A 19,817-nucleotide genomic window follows, 5' to 3' on the forward strand; every position below is an offset into this window, starting at 1 on the left:
AGCAATGGCGGCCCAGCGCAACGTCACGCATCGTCAAAATGACGTTTATGAAACAGCCCTTCCGGTGACGCTCCTCACAGGATATTCCTTCAGCCAATCAGGAAGCTGGCATGGCGCATATCTTGGATCGCCACCGCATATTCGCTAAATTACAGATGCATTGCACTGGCTTCGGTACGCTACCGCTCACATTCTTTTTGAGGCGCTAACGTCGCAATATAGCTGGCAAGGACCAAAAAAATGTATTAGTCCATAAAATTTGCAGCTCGACGTCACGTTTCGTCATCTTGATGAAAACGCAAAATTGCATTTTGCAAAACTTCCGCTTCCCGGCACAAATTTCAAAGCACGTCACCTCTCTACAGCCAATCAGAGAGTAAGCGGCACGACCGCATGGCATGGCGGCCGTGCAGCCGCCATGCGTGTCGAGAATAGCGCCTCATGTAGTGTTGGTCGGGTACCGGGACGTAGCCCCTGAGAGGTAGTGTCGTGGACAAATGAAACGCGAGCAGCGGAGCGCGTGGCCGACAGTGCAATCAGCGCAACCTGCTGGCCATGCTCAATTCGGGCGGTGAGTGCGAGAGTACGTGTCCGACTGCGATGTGTTCGGCCCGCAGTGCCCTGTGTGCTAGTGTTATCATACCGCCACACCGGCGCGCCGCTGACATTGCCGTCAAATTTTGTGTTCGTGCCACGTTTGCTTTGCTCGCTATCAAGCGTGGATTTTTATTTGTGTATTTATTTTTGCCACCATTGTCTCCTCCAGCAGTCTAACTGCTGGAATTGGCAGCACTGCTCGTTCTATCGTTATATGCGTTCGCTTGCGCAAGAGCCACATCTTAAGGGTGCGGTGTTGCTGTGTCAGCGCTATTGTGTATAACTGCAGGAACCAGCGTTCCTAAGGCCCTTATATTTCAGCTATGCCTGGTGTGTCGACAGAAGACAGACTTCAGATCATTGCTCTTTACCGGTACAATGTGGCGCAGCGTGGCATTGCCAGCATTGCAGGCCGCCAGTTGTCGACTATTAATCGGCTTCTCCAGGCGTACCGTCACGAGGGACGGCTTGGAAATCCACCTCGGGGACACAGACGTCGAGCTGCGACAGAGGACCAGGATCTTCAAATCGTTGCATGCGCAGCTGAAGCCCCATTTTTCACATCGAGGGAAACATTGGATGAACTTGGTTTGGACGCTAGCTCGAAAACCGTGCGAAGACGGTTGCACGAAGCAAACCTCCGAAATGCCTGCACAAAAACCACTGCTCTCTGAGGCCAACAGGCGCTCACAGTTTTTATTTGCTGAAGAGCAAATTTCATTTACGGCTACGGACTGGAGTTACGTCACGTTCACAGACGAATCCACATTTTCCTCGAGATGGGACCAGCGCCAGCGCATATGGAGAACAGAAAACACCACGTAAACTTGTTCTCTTATGCGCTGAAATAATATCCTATTTACTTCAAACACCTAATCCTTTCGTAAACTAGTTCCAGATGCTTTCTAAGCCGCAATAAACAGACGAATCGCGTATCGTTATTTGGAATAGGGTGCAATTTTTCCGTATCAGGTGTTTCCACTTGCAAGGCACCTGTCAACGCTACCCAATGCACCAAACAATTTTCTTTTGCAGGTTCGAGCCACGTAACCTCCAGCGTGTTGTCAATAGTGGCCGGTGCGCAGTCAGCGCCTGGGGAGCCCTTTCCAAGGATGGCCTAGGTCCACTCATCCGCCTAGAAGGCCAGTTCACCGCCGAAGTGTATCGAAGGATCGTTGAGGACGTTATTGTTCCGTACGCTCTTGAAGGCCCATTCTCAGAGGGCCTATTTTACCTGCAGCCTGATCGCAGCCTAATACACATGGCCGATCAGTAAGGAAACTGACAGAAGAACTGGGGTGATGCTGCTCGATTGGCCCGCTCAAGGTGCCGACATTAACCTATGTGAGAATATCTGGGGCGCAATGAAAAAGGCTCTCTCCCGCCGATCGCTACAGAGGGGCTCGCAGGATGCACTGTGGGGAGCTGTTCAGGAATAGTGGGAGCGCCTACGGAGCTCTGATATAGCTATGCGGCTCTTCGAAAGCTTGTTCCGAAGAATGACGGCAGTCGCTGCGGCCCGAGGAGATGTCACAAAATATTAGAGCACCATCAACAATTCTACATCTGCGATGCAAAGCTCTTCATTATGAGAGAATTAGTTACAACGTACCACAAGTTCACTTTTCCTTCCATAAAAGTCGTGACACAGTCTTCATTTGGAAATAAATGCGTTTCCTTTGATGTTACTTTTCGCCTGCTATATTTCATGCAGCTGGACTCTACGCCAGATCATCATCTTCTAGCACATTTCACAGGTTTTATAGTATCGCGCGTGAATAAAGAAAACGGTGTTAATCATGCGACATCGTTCTGCTCTGGTCTTCCAATATTTTTTTTCTTCTAATACTTCAGAAACGATTGAAAAGAGAATGTCGCTGGAATGCTTGTATTATAGAAGCGAACGTATATAACGATACAATTGAGTGGCACGAGCAGTGCTGCCAATTCCAGCAGTTAAAGCGCCGGTGATAGCGAGGAGACGATGGTGGCAAAAATAAATACACAAATAAAAAGCCACACTTGATAGCGAGCAAAGCAAACGTGGCACGAACAGCTGCTTTGACGGCAATGTCAGTGGCGCCCCGGTGCGGCGGTATGGCAAAACTAGCACACAGAAAACTGCGGGCCGAACATATCGCAGTCGGACACGTACTCTCGCACTCACCACCCGAATTGAGCATGGCCAGCAGGTTGCGCTGATTGTACTATGGGCCACGCGCTCCACTGCTCGCGTTTCATTTGTCCACGATAGTTCATAAAATGTCCCGCAGATGCAACCGCCTTGCCTTTGTTGTAACTGCTGCACAAATACTTCCCTACCGGGGCCGTCTGTGTTAGCGAATAGCGCAACATATGCATAAATTTGTGTTTTAGTTTTCTTACGAAAGCTCCTTTGCAATACCACACGTTCTACTGAGACCATGTTATTCTTCGCCTAATCGCCTACTATTTCAGGCTCGTCTTCATTTTCCTCTCGCTTTCAATCTTCATCCGTCCGGGGTGACTCTTCCAACTTGAAGAATGTGGATAGTCTATTATTGTGTATACCTATGCGACAACGTATGCAATTTGCACCGCCACCTGGCTATTCATACAGTCTGCATATACATGCCATACACATATCGCCACAGGTCTTTCTACATGCTCAAAGTCTGCATTTCTTGTGTTTTATGTGCACTTTTATTTTTATAATGTTACTCTGGACATTCATCCAACGAAAACTACTTGCCCTGTTTATTTTCCTAGAAGCTTTTCTTCATAAATAAAAATGCGAGCTCCTTTTTCTGCCTTGTTAATAGAAAATAAACACGTAAATATGCGCTTTCGATGGAGTGTCGTGCTGAGTTTGGAGTTACTCTGGACATTTCAAAAAGAAATGAAAGTAATTGGTAGGAGCTACAGAACAAACTTCACGTTGAAGCAAGCCATGAGGATAAAATTGTGCTCAGTTGCCGGAAACGAGAAGGAAAGGGGGTTCGCGGCGGGCCACCGCTCCGGCTGCCGCTGACCTCTTAACGCCACTGCGGAGTTGTACTATGCGTAATCTCACAGGAGTTAATGAAATGCTTGTAACGCTCGCGGTTATGTACGCCCGAGGAAACCTCTCTTCGTTCTTTTTTTTTCTTTCTTTTGAAGCTCGTCGTAAACTGCGAAAGCCTCCGTACTTTGCCGAAGATTGCGTTCATAATTGGAGGGAAGCGGTACGTGCTGAGACCAAAGGACTACATCCTCCAGGTAATTTACCTTCCACACTGCTTTCGAGGTCATTTGCTCTGAGTATGGCGTGCCAGTGAATAAGCACGCAGCGCACGCCAGAAGAAACTTCACTAGCGTTTACTTGTGCCACCACTTGTAAAGCAATTGACTTTAATCGCATGCGGTAAATTTGTCTGCTGCTAATAAGAAAATAACAATTTATACAGCTTCTGCCGCTATTCGGGTTAAATGTGCGTCTAGAAATAAAACTGATTTCAAGTTATAATAAAGATTTGATGGAAACTACTTGCAAGGCGGTAAGTTAAATATAATGCAGAGAATCCACTGGGGTTGTCTAAGTATGTGTAAGCTTACCTCCAAAGTTCAGTTGGCCCAGCCCGAAATTCAAGTTGGCCCACTCCCAAACTTCAGTTGGCCCACCCATAAATTTCAATTGGCCTAGGCCCCGAATTTAAAGTTGTCCCACCGCCAAATTTAACTTCGCCCACCCCCAAATTTCAGCTGGCCTACCCATAAATTTCTAGTTGGCCCAACCTGAAATTTTCCTCGACCCACCCACAAATTTAATTTGGCCCACGTTCAAATTTCAAGTAGGCCTAGCCCCAAACTTAATTTGGTCCATGTCCAAATTTCAAGTAGTCCTGCCCATAACGTAAATTGGCCCACACCCTAATTTAAGTCCGCCCACCCCTAACTTCAATTGGCCTACCTGGAAATTTCAGTTGGCCCACCTCCAAATTTCAGGTTGACCCAACCCCAAGTTTCAAGTTGACCCACCCCCACATCTCCAGTTGGCCTACCCCTACTATAAGCTTCCCCATTCATTTTCTAAGGAGCCCAATGAGTCAATTTCGGTATTCTCACTTTATTCATTCTTATTTAAATTCTTCCTTATCGCTTATAAAGCCAACAACCATTTACATTTACACTATTATAACAATTAGCTGTCTTAACTTTGCAAATTGCGCATATTTCCGCAGATACAAGGCAATACAGTTTTCGCGTGACAGGCGCTGGAGTACTCAACAACGAATGCTTACGCATTAAAACGCGAACAAGTCTTGTTGCCTGCGGCACGCACTCCAACATATATGAGAAAAAACGCATGATAAGCATTCTATTGTGCTTTCGCTGAAAGCGCGACCGACACAGGATTACGAATTTCGTTCTTTCCAGAGATGTCACCATATTTAGCACTGAAGTGGGCCTGCTTCCTTTCCTGACCTTTAAAAAGCGTTTAGATTCTGTAGTTGAAACACGCGTTCACGTAGCGCTCAAGCTTAGAACAAAATATGGCAAGAGCTGGAGAACCAATTGTATTTGACAAAGCCGCTTTCAGCTGTCGCGGCAGGCATTGTAAACAGAGGGGCGTCTTCCGGGCACTTTACACAGTGGGAGCTGGATGGCGAAAAGACGTGCCTGAGCGGATTCATGGGCCACGACACGAAGACGTCGCTCTGGATTCTGGGAGACGTGTTCCTCGGTCGCTACTACACGGTGTTTGACCGCGGGAACGACCGCCTGGGATTTGCCGAGGCCCGCTGACTGCCTAGTGCCGAGCTCACGGCGTTGGGGCCGATCTGAGGCGCCGGCCTCGTTAACGCTGCCCCACCACAATTGCTCGGTCCGCAATAAATACTAAGTTGGCCTGCGAAGAAATGCGAGCGCCCGCTGGCAATGGCAACTTTCCTTCTGTTTTCGTTAATACGCATTAATGCATATTACGGGAAACCCACAAAACCGCTGAACAACTTACGTTCGCGTTTGCAATTAATACGAGTGACTTATGAAGCATCTTTCGAATCATGGTGGAAGTTAGCTGAGTGAATGAACCCAATTGGCTCCCGTGGACAAGAATGGACGTTCTAAAGTTCTTCAGGGGTTTACGTAAGCAGCATGGTCTGTTTATTAATTTGTTTACGAAGGAGGTTAAAAGCAACGTGTGTGGGACGCTGAAGACATTTACGGACCACAAGTTGTTTCTTGTTGTTCTTGACCACAAGTTGTTTCTTATCACTCTTCCTTCTGCCAATCGCAAAGGTATCCAAGCAACTATAGCACTAAGACAATCTCAGTGCTGCCTTGTTACTTGTACTGTGAGCAGCAGTGATGAGCTGGGAAGCCAAAGTACCAGACGCCGATTTAAAGTCAGTAATCTATCGCAAGTTGCGCCACAATTAGCAGAAACATTGGGACTACAGGTTAACAAACACGTTTCGTGTAAAACAGCCATAGCTAGAAAATCTGCTCACTGCCATTCGGGATCCATATACGAAGACTAACTAGCGGATGCGGGTAGGTACCCTCATATAATGTGAACAAATGACCAGAAAAGGAAAGCGACATTACCCTGACATTTTTACCCGACAAATCCCTCTACACTCATTCATGTTTTCGTCTATCAATCCGTCCTTCATCTAGAAAAACTCTTGCGCTACTTAAAAGATAATAAAGTTTTACCTTATATGTTATGTAGTCCAACCTCGCTGCCCAACCCTCCGCGCTGAGGGTGAGGAGAGCTGTCTCCTCAGTGTGCCTGTAGGCTCTTAGCCCATGCCCGGGCAAGGACCGTGTTCCTGAAGCCTCACGGCGAAGGATATTTTTGCACACTCTTTAGCCATTAGTAAGCACGATACATTTTTTTAGCGAAGCATCACAGATGATTATGTTACTTAAGACAAAGCTTTTTATAAGGCAACATTTGTAGTATATTTACGAAATTATCACTGAATTTAAAGTGTCGCCACTCGTTCATTTCACATGCACACGTATCATAAAGATTCCAAGTATTTTCGTAGTGCCCTTTGGCCAAAGACGCCCTTGCGCTATAAAAACCTATCGATCATTGTGGGCTGGCAAATGAATTGAACTTGTCCGTTCATTCGCAATAATTTCGCACAATTGTCATATGACTTCAAGACGAGCACGGTAACCAATACTTCACGGCCGTTTTCTACCTAGATCCGCCGTTGAAAGGCATGAGATGGGCAGAACGTGTTCGACAAACGGCGGCGCAGGTTACCCGGCTGTGCAAAAGAATGAGCAGTAGGCAAGGAGCTGCTTCGGCGTGATAAGCGTGATGCCAGACACGAGTATGAAAAATACTTCGAGCCAGGAACACTAATACGCAAAGTTATTCCATTCTGGTTTTGTTCCAATATGCTGACGTCAAATTTACGTAACCGCCGACGCGAGCACGGGCGGCGACCCGCAACGTTGTTTGAGCAGCCCAATAAACACTCTCCTCGTTTGCAGGAGCTTACTTTGGTTTGAAAGCCTGCAGGGACAGGTTTTCCTTATCGAATTGACCGGTGACAGGTGAACAGTGCGCAGAGGTGGAGAGGGTTACGGTAGGGCCAAGCTATCGCACTGAAAACTGATAAGCGGGGGAGGAGAATGCTGTCGGCGTCTCCAATTGGCCCGCTTCTCCTTGCTCAGTTCGGAGTGGCTCGTCGACGATCATGGCGGCGTGCAACGGGGCTTTAAATGTGCCACCAAAACGGAGATTCAACGAACAAGATTTGACAGAGAGATCTCGTATATGTGCGGAAAGGGCTCGGAAACGTTATGCTCCCACGCAATTTGTTTTATTACACGCAAAAAAAAAATCTCGGTGGCAGCTCTGAGAAGCAAGCGCCGGAGCTATCAATGAACAAACATCACATGTTATATTCCTATCAGAACGAAGCAGTCTCCGGCTATTCCAAAGAATTGTTCAGTTTTGTTCGGCATACTAATGTATATTAAAAAATTATGGGGTTTTACGTGCCAAAACCACTTTCTGATTACGAGGCACGCCGTAGTGGAGGAACCCGGGAATTTTGACTACCTGCGGTTCTTTAACGTGTACTTAAATCTAAGTACACGGGTGTTTTCGCCTCCATCGATATGCGGCCGCCGTGGCCGGGATTCGGTCCCGCGACCTCGTGCTCAGCAGTCCAACACCATAGCCACTGAGCAGCCACGGAGGGTATACTAATGCATATTCAGCACGTGCAAGTCACTTTGATGTGGTGAGTTTGCGCGGTTTTGTGACGTCGTGTGAGAAAGAGGCGAACCGGACGAACGTGCCGGGTGTGCAGCCATGCTTTCCTTCCGTACATCGACGTTAGTCGACATCGAAAACATTATGGCATCAGACAACATAAAAACCTTCACCGCTTACGTGGATGTATACCTAAGAGAAAAGTAAGTCAAGAAAAGCTCACCGACGACAAACGAGTGATGAGTCATTGCTGGAACACCTGTATAATGCTTTAGCCATTTTCGTGTGTAGGAGATAATACATTCAAATGCTGCAAAAGTCACTTTTCCGGAGGTCTCCCCAAGAGGGTTAGTACAAAAGATAATTCATTTCTGCAGCGAGCATTAACTCAGCTTCCCCACCCCCCACACACAAATAAATAAATAAATAAATAAATAAATAAATAACCTTTTTGGAGCAGAATCCGCAAGCTGGCGGACCACTTGCGAGTACGGTAATCCATTAAAGTTGTGTGATGTGAATTACGAAACAGCATGTTTCTTTTGCTCCTTGTTAGCAGAAAACAACACAAATGCTATTTTTGGCTTACTTGCATATTGCGGATGGCTTAGATGAAACATATATAAACACGGTGTGACTATCTGAAGTGCGGCGTTATAAACGCACACTTCTCTGCATGCAGAATGTACCAGTGGGTAAGAGCCAGTGTTTGGAAACAAAGAAAAAAAAAGCATAAACGTGCACTTTGACGAGGGTCCATGGACGAAAGCAGTTGAAGTTTTTGACACAGGCATTAAAATGTGACAGGCAGTCTGTCATTGTGAGTTGCTTGCTTTGTGCGAGAGTTAAACCAGTAGAAGCATCAATAATGAAAGCGCATTAGGCACTAGCGGATGGAAAGTTGCGTTTCATAATTCAAACCACTGATACGCCATGCATCCTAACGATAAATGTCCTCGAGCATTTCGTCACTTATCTACATGCATTTTGCAATCCAACCATCCTCAATAACAATATTTTGTAAATAGCGATGCTGAATTTACCAAGTTTTGGGAATGAAATATTAGTACAATTTACACGCCTAATCAAGTGATAGCTTGTGTCAAAAACTGCGTTAAAAAGTAAAAATAAATAAATAAATAAATAAATAAGTAAAACAGTGCAAAACAAACCATGCAGCCGCCCTTACCCCTCTGTTTTTTGTTCCCAAAAATTACGCACGCAACAAACACGTACGCAAGCATCCGCGGAAAGGGCGCGCCAGATTTACACTTGCCTGCACTCTAAATGCGGCTACGCTTGGGAAGCTTGCCGCAAATTGCGGCTACGCGCTAAACTCCCATGCAAGACCCCTGGCACGATGGACCTGTACCTTGAACAAGGTCAGCGAAGCCTGTGTACGGGGTAATTGCAGCCACTTTCACGGCGTTTGCGCATGGCGATAAACGCAGGGAATTACTGTCCAACTATAGGAGCTGGCAAAACGTGTCAAAGCTTGGTCGTGGCTCTGTCAGCTGTGCAGCCACAGTGAGCGCTTTTTTTTTTTAACTTTCATGATTTGATGCATTTCCGCGGGACCATGCAGACCTTGCGTGTACGCGGAAGCTTTTACGCGGAGTATCTGCTCTGCAAAAAACAAGGTTGTTTGGTTGGGAGCTGCCTTGCTTCTAGTACTCGCTCGACGAGTTGCGCAGATTGACCACCGAAGCCAGAGACAGCCGCGAGCGGCAGCTAAATGACGCTTTTCACTGGTTTTCGGCTAAGGGCGCACCTCGTTCGCGCGCGCACGCACAACACACACGGACACATACGCACGCGTACACACGGAGACAATGAGAGAGAGAAAAAGAGGCACTGTAACTATTTATACTAGAATTGTTCGTAAGAGGAGATGCCAACCAATAATGATGTTTGACACATTAGCGAAGACAATTAACGAGCCAATCGCTAGCAGCACTTATACGGACAAAAAGCTTGGTGAATTTGGCCCCAGGTGCCCATCGAAATGGCAGACAGTAACGATGCCTGCGGCCTTTTCATTTCCCATAGTCATGAAACAATACGCTACTACTACAAAACAAGTGTGATTATTGCTTATACATGTTTATTAGGGTTTGCGATTATCCAAAGTATTGAATAAAAGACGAACAGTTTTCGCTATTCGATTCTCGTTTGATTTGAACATTCATTATTATCAATAATTGAATTTGCGCTGGAACATAATTAAGGGATAATACTCATGGGAGTCTCGAGGGAGGAAGGCTTATGCAAGTGGTGGCTGTTCTGAATGGTTTTGCGGCAAGAGAGCCGCCGTTGTTGAGCAGATGCGCCAGTTCCTGAGTGAACGCATGAGAAAGATAACTATATCTTAATAATTTCAAGTCATTCGATAAAAATCACTCGCTTTTTTACGCAGCCTATCTACGGATTCGTTGGCTTGAGTTAGTTAAAGCAATTTATCATTTGACCAGCTTTGCCCGGCTTGCATCGCTTTAATACAAGGTGAAGTGCTATAGTATCAAACTTCTCTCCTTGAACGAACACAACACACTGCCTCTGTGACGTGTTTTGTTACTGTCACCGCCATGGTGCACCAGATAAGCTGAAGGCAGCTGTTTATCACTTAGAGGCTCCTCAGCTGATCAGACATCCGGCTGCGAGCGGCATTGTGTGCATGTAAAGATGTTAAGAAGCCTCATATTCTCGCCGGAAGAACTCTACAGAAACATTTTACGCCTTTAACTTCATTTCCAAATCAGAAAAGATTCGAAATTCGAAGGTCGTTTCACTCGAATATTCGTATTATATTCGCAAGATTCACAATTCGAAGAGCCTTTCTACTTATGCGTTGCCGATGTACGGAACAAATCAAACACGCTCACACACAGAGAATTGTATAAGGAATCGCTGTTTAAGTATTATGCAGAATACTTGATCCTGTCGGTAATAGTGGCATGGGAAAGTGACATGGTTGGATTGTCACCTAAAGGCCCGAAGTGGACCGCATTGGTTGCGAGCACGAACACAACCGAAGTGGCGAGTGTACGTATACACAGCGCTGAATGGTGAGACAGCGCACTTGTTCGGGCCGCTGTCAGTCAGCGGCACTTTTCTTCCGGATTCATGGGCGTGCCCGGGTCGCACCTAAAGGCCTCGGCGAACTGAGGTAGATTGCGAAGAAGAGCGTTGACGCGGTGGCGACCGCCAATGCGCAGCTCCCCGCACGCGTTGGCCGCATACAGCACGAAGAAGAGCTGCATGGCGCTCAGGTGTTCGGCGCCATCAAGTCGGTGGTCGCTGACCAGCCTGCGAAAAACCCGTGGCCGCATGTAGCGCGCGCGTTTTCTTATTTTTTTTTTGGGGGGGGGGGGGTTGCAGCGACGAGAGCGGCACTCAGCCGCCTAGCGATCTAGAGGTACGAGGTTGCCGTGAGAACGGCGAGAAAAATGAAAATGCGTGCAGGGTAATGAGGTATCCACCACAAATAGTATAACGTATTTCAGTATAACGTATTTCAGATTAAGTTAGAATTCCAACTGCATAGGTTTTGTCTCTACGTGTGGCGCACGATTTCAGTAGACGAAGGAAAGCAAGGAAGAGGGAGATTAGTAACGAGATCTATAGCATCTGCAATTGGAGTTCATCATGCTCAACTCAAATACGTAAAGTTTGTGAAATAAGCGTTTGTGTTTACGACAAAATACAAGAGTTATTTGTGCCTGGCACGATGTGAGATATCTCGAGAGGCCCCATTTAAAGGTTAGTAGTGTGTTGGAGGCTAGACCTGCGAGAAGAGTAGCTCTGAAAGGAGTCTACGAGAGGATGTTCTCTTTACAAATTACGTGCCTTGCACAAAATTAAAGAAAAATTCTGCGTCAGAACGTGGATAATCTCCTACCGAGGATCACTGGTCTACTCGGTCTACTCACGTTAGTGCTTCTTTCTGGAATGATTTGAGAGCACCGCGCAGGCCACGAAGATCAGCGGCCGATATACCGGAGGCTGCGTCCTTTCGCCTCAGGCAAGCCGACAGTGTATCAAAGCTCGTGACGAGCATGTCGGCTGAGCCAGGAGTCACTCGCGCAAACTCTACAGCCTGCACATCATTACAAACGTCCTGTCGTTAACTCGACCATACCGTAGCCGAAGGCGTTATCTGATAAAGCGACTCGTCTATGTGGCGCTATCATCGGGTGATAACCGCGTGCGGTCGCACCAGAGAAATTGGGGTGCTTGTGCATCCCCACACCCTCCCTCCTTAATCTTCACACTATGACCGTGAGAAGAAAAGCGCTGTTAGGGCTTCAAAAAGGGCCGGCTACTTCTCTATGAGCAGAGTGAATTCAATGTCGATGAAGCAGTCCGAGCGATTAGCTGCCGGTGTCTCCGGGGGTGTTGTCGTGAGTCAGTCCGGATTATGGAGTGAGGGCACAAATGAGTTTGACAGTTGATGAAGGTATTCCTTAGACACTGGGGCCGCTCGGTCCCTATAGTTTTGCCACAACTCCGTGATGGTGCTCACTTCGTCGGTTTAGCGTCATTCTAAGCCAAGCTTCCCATACGTGTTGCTCGACCAACTCAGAATTTTTTTAAACATCACGGCTGTTTACTATGATGGTCACCGTGATATTGATATATCTTTGTTGAAAAAGAAATTGCTTATCATGTGACGTACTCCAAAAGTTGGCTCAAGTACGTGAAAGACGGTTTTGCGAGAAAATGAACAAAAAATATTTTGGTATATAACGGTGACAACTTCACCTGCTGGACCTACAAAAGATTGTCTTCAATATGTAGGGATGTTTATTGGCAACTTCGGTCAGAAAAGGTCCTTTGAAGGGGTCCTGGAACATTTCTCTAATCATAGAATCGCCTTACTATTAAGCGACGCTGCTTCACGTCCCGGCTAACATTAGCCTACGTTAGCAAATACCTACGGTGTTCGGCCGACAGAGCTCTGACCACCAAACACCGTTGGTCTTAAAATCATACCTTGCATCGTGTTTGCTAAATCTTTTTCTTTGACATCTTGGCTAACGTTAGATGGGACACGTGTCCTATATATATAAGAGGAATTCAGAGGTAGTTATCAAACCGATGCGCGTCTTTCTATCTCCTTTCGTCCCCATTAGAGCTATGGAAGCTACACAGGGGGATGGCAAGCGGGGCAAGGCCCCAACCCCATTTGTTTAGAGCGCAGTTCTTAGGCGCCCATCCCTGCTGTGAGCGTCGGCGTCGTACCTCGTAACCTAGCGAGCGAGCACAGCGAAGGAAAGCGAACGCGGAGCGCAGCGGCAGATGAAAGACGGCGATAGCGAAGAGAGCGCGAGGAGCAAAGCGGAGGAGGAGAGCATGGCAAAATAGTGAGATGAAAAGCGTAGTGCCGCGAATGCGGGCTGTGCGGCTACGATAGCTACGAGATGGCGCCAGAGTCGCGCGCGTCTTCTGTATGGAAACAAAGCGCTGCATGAGCGGAAGTCTGTCTGCAGAAGCTGTTATGAATCGCGCCTAGGCGTCAACCACGCCCTGCCTCTCGTGATCTCCATGGATAGGGCACGGAAGCAACGACAGGATGACAGGCTCACACTTGTCTTTTTTTTACGCTGCAGTTACTCGCTACCTTCATCCCTAGTTTCCGGTGCGCTGTTCCACTGAATTCACGTGGCGAGCCTATCGTCCATGCTTCCGTGGCCGGCAAATTCGGTGAACCTGTTCGCGCCTCACTTTGCCTGGATCAAAGTCGTCACCAAATCTACATCTGGAACGAGACCCCATTCGCATCTTCGGCTCAGCACTGCGCAACCGCGACAGCACGTGTAGATCTAACGTGTAACAGGCACTACGTCATCGTTACTTGATCTCATGCTGACATCAGGTGATATTATAAACCCGATAATACACTTACCTCGCCTTAGCGACCATGATACATTACATATTACAATTACGATATCACTACAGGTTAAACGTAAACGACTTAAACAAATAAAAAATTATAAAAAGGCTAACTTATCTGCAATAAACAACGAACTTGCTTCCTTTCTAGACACGTTTCTACTCCGCCATCTCGACCATTCTGTCCCGACAAGTTGGCGCCTCTTTAAAGAAAATGTTTCTGATCTAATAAATCGTTATATTCCAGTCCAACGTATATATTAAAATAGTAACGCACCATAGTATAACGGACACCTTAATGGACTAAGTAACAAAAAGAAACGCCTGTTTCGTATCGCTAAACGGTCACTAAATCCTGAACACTGATTGTCATACAAGTCCGCTTCTAATTTAAGGTCTGCGAAGTTTTCCTACTGCAACGTTACCCTTCCCAAGCTACTGAAAATTAACAGTAAGGCATTCTCGAGTTCTATGAAAGGAGATAGCACTACAAAGATCATTCTAACTTCACCAACTGGGACCGCAATCGCCGACCACGCATTATTACGGTCGGCCTGCAGGAGTGCTAACCTGCAGAACCTTTCCCGGCCAGCTGCAGCAGTTTTGATCGTTCTGCAGCGGTGCCGTCGTTCAGAGAACTGGCGACGACGACAGCGCTAACCGACCATGAACTTCCTTCGCAGAATTGGAGACCACGGCAGCGTTAACACACCATGCGCCTCGTTCGGAGAATGGGCGACGGAAGCGGATGAAATTAAAGCGGATGAAAAAACAACTTGCCGCAGGTGGGAACCAAACCCACGACCTTCACGCTTCGGGTTCGGTTCCCACCGGCGGCAAGTTGTTATTTCATCCGCTTTAATTTCCATTATTTATCGTTTCTTTATTTTCATTTATTACGCACAAGTAATTTCCCCTATGTTGTCTTTGGTGTCAGTGTTTGTTGGCTTCTTATGATATGACTAATAAAAATCGGGCCACTCGGTCAACCCCCTTTCTTCTCGCTTATTCCAAGAGGTTGCATCACACGTCATGTAGTCGATAAGAAGCCCAGCTTTTTCTGCGAGTACTGTGGCCTCAAGCAGAATTTTCGCAAGTAATTCACCCTTGACATTCTCATGGCTACGAAAGACACCAAGCACTTTTGTTTATCTGCCTACAAGGGGCACAGATATTACAACAAGGCCATGATTGCATGGCAAGGTCTTTTGGTCCTCGGGTGTGTACGCTCCAAGGTCGACAAAACCTTCAACTTTTCCTCCTGTGGTCACTGAAAGGTGCTCGGAGAGCTTGATTTCATCAATGATAATGCCTCCATGTCCGTGAAGTTCATGTAGTGGCACCGTTTTGTTTTTTAGTGCGATCAGCATTTGTTCATTAAACCCATAACCACTCCTGTATTCAGCTGTGTATTTCCTTATAGTCGTGTATTTCCTTATAGGCGTTTCACTTGGCAGGGTTAGAATTGCCTGCTTTCGCATGTATTTGTAAAGTTTTGGGCTACGCATTTTAAGTAGTACGCACTCCAAAATCAACTCTTTGTCGTAGATCATCCCACGTGGACTTTTCCTCCTTGAAGCTTCAAAACACTGCCGAACAGCAAGCTGCTGCTTTGATGAGAGCTGCTTAATCTTTTCGGCAAGCACTTCTTCTTTGGTCGCAGCACTATCGGCTTTCATCTTACTGAGATCTTCCCTGAGCTTCGTTATCTTTGATGTAAGGCGCTTGTTCTTGCGCGTGCATGCTTGCAACTTCTGCGATGTTCTCTTTGGAGCACATTTTGGCGACTTCCGATTTAGTAGACATGACCGGCGGGTCAGAAGTGCTTTTCTCAAATATTTGCACGCAACGCACGGTGCTCCATCCTTGATCGTTCTACCAAGGCAATTTATGCTGAAAGCAGCTTTCTACTTGTTTTCTACTTGTTTACGCAAGCGGTCTGTAAGACTGATGATGATGTGTGGTGTTTTATGGCGCAAGGGCCAGGTTTGGCCAAAGAGCGCCATGACAAGTGGCAGTGTTAACGATGTATTATGGAGTCTGTAAGACTGGTCATCAAAAGGACCTCGTCGTTCGCAGCAGCACCCTTATACAGATAAATCTCATTGGCTTGTTGCAAAGCAACCATTCCGTTCGGCACTGTTGTCAGCGATTATTCTGCCACCAACTTAACGCGCAAAAATGTCTTCACACGAAAACCACCAGAGCTGTGCTCTGTGCAAAATACAGCCCTTTGGACTCTCACTTCACCTGTGACGGCGTCAAAGGTGCACGAACTGAAACAAATTCCTTCCGCGTCATGCATCTCATACAGAACCCAGCGCTTATTAAGCGGGGCTACATTCTTAAGCGCGGCGACAGACACGACAGAATTTACATCAGCAGTTTCGTGCTCGTACACACAGACTGTCTCACAAACATCAATCAGTACGTTCGTCTGCAGTCTTACGCTCTCCAGCACTCGAGAACAGTGCCTTTTTAAAAAGCTGGTCTGCTGATCTCTTCAGCCTTGCGTTATCTCTCGTTCCTTCTCGGCACCACGCGCTTGCTTAAGTACGCCGGGGCATTCGGTAAGACTGTTGGCACGGCGTCTGACGAAAGCGTAGGCTTTCCTCGCGGTAGACGAACTTCTTCGCCGTTGATTACGTGCACATAGTCCCTCACAACACAGTGCGGATCAAAGTGCAGTTCGCAAGTTGCACAATCCTCTGTAAGTGGTTTATCCCCTCTGTGCAAGTTCCGCTTCCATAGGCTCCGTCATTCAGGGTCCGCAGGTGCCTTGAAAAGCGAGTGCTTCTTTGTAGCGCCCGCTCGAGTGTATCTAGTGCTACATCCAGGGGCGTAGCAATGGTTCAAGCGTTGCTTACTCATTGCTGAAGCAAGGAGTCACCGTTCATGCACGAACTGTGTCGAAAAACACTCACTAAATAAAGGAGCACGTAGCCGAAACAGCGTGCCTCCGCCAAATCTCGCGCACGTGTTGTCAAGGGGAATAGCGTAGTCGGCGACTGCAGCGCCGCCGCTACGTTCGCCATCTACCGTGACGGCTCTGTCAAGGCGCAGCCAAGTTCGACCCAAATAGGCCGCGAAGCTTCGGGCGAAAAGCGGTTCATTACAAATTGTCACCGACATCAGCAAGGAGCAGCGATAGAAGCGCGACTATGTTTGGAGGGAACAAACATTGGGAAAGAAAAAAGGGTTTTTAATTGAAGCGAGACACAGATTTATTCTACGAAAATAAAATTTCTGGTCAATTTTACATATTCGTGACGAGTTAAGAAAATACGAGTTTATTTAATTTTGTTATTATTAATAAATACATTTCTTTTCAGCGCCCACCGTTACAGGGGCCGTTTACGCCACTATCACTCGCAATGCAATGCACGTCTTGAAATGTGCGGAAAGGGGCGCTCGTAAGGTTCCCCAGTTGAAATACGCCCCCCTCAACGTTGTGCTTTATTGCTTGTCGAAGTTTGTCTGAATTTGGGGACGCGCGTAGCTTCATCGCTTCTTAACCATGCGTTTGTCCCCTAGGCATGTCGGACTTGCTGAGTGCGGTCCAGTTTGCTTAGGCTCCGCCGCTGGCTGCCGGCGCGGTGAGGCAGTGGGCACTGTTGCGTTTCGCCTGCGACACGTGGTTTTGCCGGCGCGACTGCGGCGGGGCGGCAGACATTTTGGCCCGATCGTCGTCGCCGCAACACTCATCGCCAGGTGTTTCCAGGCGCGTCTGCGGCGATGCGACCGCCTAGGGATCCTCCTCGCATTCCAGTCATTGTGCCCGAAACAGGCGATGCCAAAGCAGGGATCTCATTCCAGTTATTGGGCCCGAAACAGGCGATGCCAAAGCAGGGATCTCGTTCCAGTCATTGTGCCCGAAACAGGCGATGCCAAAGCAGGGACCATCTTCTCGTTACAGTCATTGTGTCCGACCGGCAGCGCCACGACAGGGTGCTACGAGATCGTGCGCAGCGCCACGACGGGGTGCTACGAGGTCGTGCGCAGCGCCACGACAGGGTGCTACGAGATCGTGCGCAGCGCCACGACAGTGTGCGTCACCATTAGCCCATTGTACATTCACGTGCTCGTCTTTTGAGGGGTTCCTTCTTGCCCTCAACTGCGAGAGTATAAAAACAGCTGCCCCCGGACGCCAAAAGGAGGGCTCCGATTTCTTCTGTTGAGTGAAGTGCTCTCCCGTCTCTCTACTACGGTCAAACCTGACCGCCAACTCTTTGCGATGTTAAAATAAACAAGTTGTTTCGTTGTTACCAGTCGACTCATGCTTTGCCGGGACCTTCGGATGCTTCCAGTTGTACCCCAGGCCGCCAGGCCAACGCTACCCTTGGGGCTTGCGACCCAGGTACAACCACGGGCGTCAGCGCCGAGTTCCCAACAGATCGTACCAGCAGTCCGGATCCAAACATCTGGTTGGCAGCGGTGAGATCGCCTCCGACGTCAAACATCTGGTTGGCAGCGGTGAGATCGCCTCCGACTTCAAACAACTGTCTGCCAGCGGTGAGATCGCGACAACGGAGGCCAGCAGCGAAGAGATGCAGTTGACGGTATGCTGAGCAGCTCAACGACGATCCGGGAGCAGTGCAACGAGCCCTGTGTGACGACTGGTTGCCTGCAGCGGAACGACGGCGTGGAATTCCTGCCTGCGAGGTTTGGTGAGTGCGGGACTTTCTTCTTCTGAGCTTTGCCAGGCTTTTGTTAGTGTTAGAAACAGAGCTGGTAATTGTGGTTGTCGTTGCTGCCGGGTTAGTTTGCGGCAAGACAATAATAGGCAGTAGAGAAAGCAGCATTCAGAGCAGCCATGGATTTGAAGTCGTTGCGCAAACCGAAATTGTTGGAGCTTGCAAGAGAGTTGGGTCTGGATGTCTCGGACAAACTCAGAAAACCAGAACTGCTAAAGGCTATTCTTGAGTTAGAGGCTGAGGATGACGAGCTGTCGGAATGCCTTGAGACTATTGAGGAGAGGTCAAAAAGACAGGAGCGCGAACTTAAAGAGCAAAAAGAGAAATATGAGCGCGAACTTAAAGAGCAAAAAGAGAAACAGGAGCGCGAACTTAAAGAGCAGAAAGAAAAAGAAGAGCGCGAACACGCTTTGGAAATGAAGCGTCTCGAGGTAGAGATGGAACGCGCTCGTAATGGAAGTCAGGCACACGGTGCAGGAGAACGCGTATTGTTCAAAATGACTGACCTGATGCGGCCGTTTAAGCTTGGAGAGGACATTGGTTTGTTCCTGGTTAACTTTGAGCGAACGTGCGAGAAGCAGGGGTTTTCTCGGGAAACGTGGCCACAGCGCTTGCTCACTTTGTTACCCGGCGAGGCGGCCGACGTAGTCGCTCGCTTGGATAGAGAGGAAGCAGAGGATTTCGACAAAGTAAAATCGAGTCTGCTAAAAAAGTACCGGCTGTCTGCGGAGGCGTTCCGTCGGAAGTTTCGGGAAAATGAGAAAGGCAGAAGTGAGTCATATACAGAGTTTGCGTATAGGCTTATGTCGAACATGCAGGAGTGGCTCAAAGAAGAGAAAGCGTTTGGTGACCACGATAAAGTTCTGCAGTGTTTCGGGCTAGAACAGTTTTATAGTCGGTTACCGGAGAACGTGCGATACTGGGTCTTGGATAGGCCAGACGTGAGTACGGTGGCTAGAGCCGCTGAGCTAGCCGAGGAGTTTGTGACGCGTCGAGCTCGCGGAGCTAAGGACGGTCAAAAGGGTGAATTTGGCTCGAAGTTTGAGAGGCCGAAGTTCACACCCATGAGAGCAAAGGGGAACACGCGTAGTGCGGATGCGAGTGGAAGCAGTGCGACCGAACCTAAGGAGACGGCGGCAGCCGAAGCCGAACGCAGAAAGCGGTTCGAGATGAGGCGAGCGGGCGTTTGTTATACGTGCCAGAAGCCGGGTCACTTTTCGGCGCAGTGTCCGGAAACAACACCAAAAGTTGTGTTTTTTTCATTAGGCAGCACTGACGAGAACATGAAGCTTCTCGAGCCTTACATGCGAGACCTCCTCGTGAACGGGAAAGAGTGCCGAGTGCTTCGCGATTCCGCAGCTACGATGGATGTAGTTCACCCGTCTTACGTAGAACCCCATATGTTCACGGGCGAGTGCGCGTGGATCAAG

At 48.0% G+C, this 19,817-nt stretch overlaps 2 protein-coding genes across 2 annotated transcripts in view; one reads left to right on the forward strand and one right to left on the reverse strand.

The window, feature by feature from the left end:
* LOC142590418 (lysosomal aspartic protease-like) overlaps positions 1 to 6,242 on the forward strand; it is a 41,544-nt gene extending 35,302 nt beyond the window's left edge. The window contains exons 6-7 of the mRNA XM_075702518.1: positions 3,736 to 3,834; positions 5,209 to 6,242. Of these exons, the coding sequence (XP_075558633.1) occupies positions 3,736 to 3,834; positions 5,209 to 5,361 (252 nt within the window). The 3' untranslated portion in view covers positions 5,362 to 6,242. The remainder of the gene's footprint in view (positions 1 to 3,735; positions 3,835 to 5,208) is intronic.
* A 4,657-nt stretch (positions 6,243 to 10,899) lies between these two features.
* On the reverse strand, positions 10,900 to 11,858 carry LOC142557097 (neprilysin-21-like). Its single transcript, XM_075668738.1, has 2 exons — positions 11,731 to 11,858; positions 10,900 to 11,107 (listed from the first exon to the last, which is right to left on the reverse strand). Exons 1-2 carry the CDS (start codon positions 11,856 to 11,858, stop codon positions 10,900 to 10,902), a joined length of 336 nt encoding a protein of 111 aa, XP_075524853.1.
* Between the last annotated feature and the right edge of the window lie 7,959 nt (positions 11,859 to 19,817).

Source organism: Dermacentor variabilis, chromosome 1, assembly GCF_050947875.1.
Source record: "Dermacentor variabilis isolate Ectoservices chromosome 1, ASM5094787v1, whole genome shotgun sequence".
NCBI lineage: Eukaryota > Metazoa > Arthropoda > Arachnida > Ixodida > Ixodidae > Dermacentor > Dermacentor variabilis.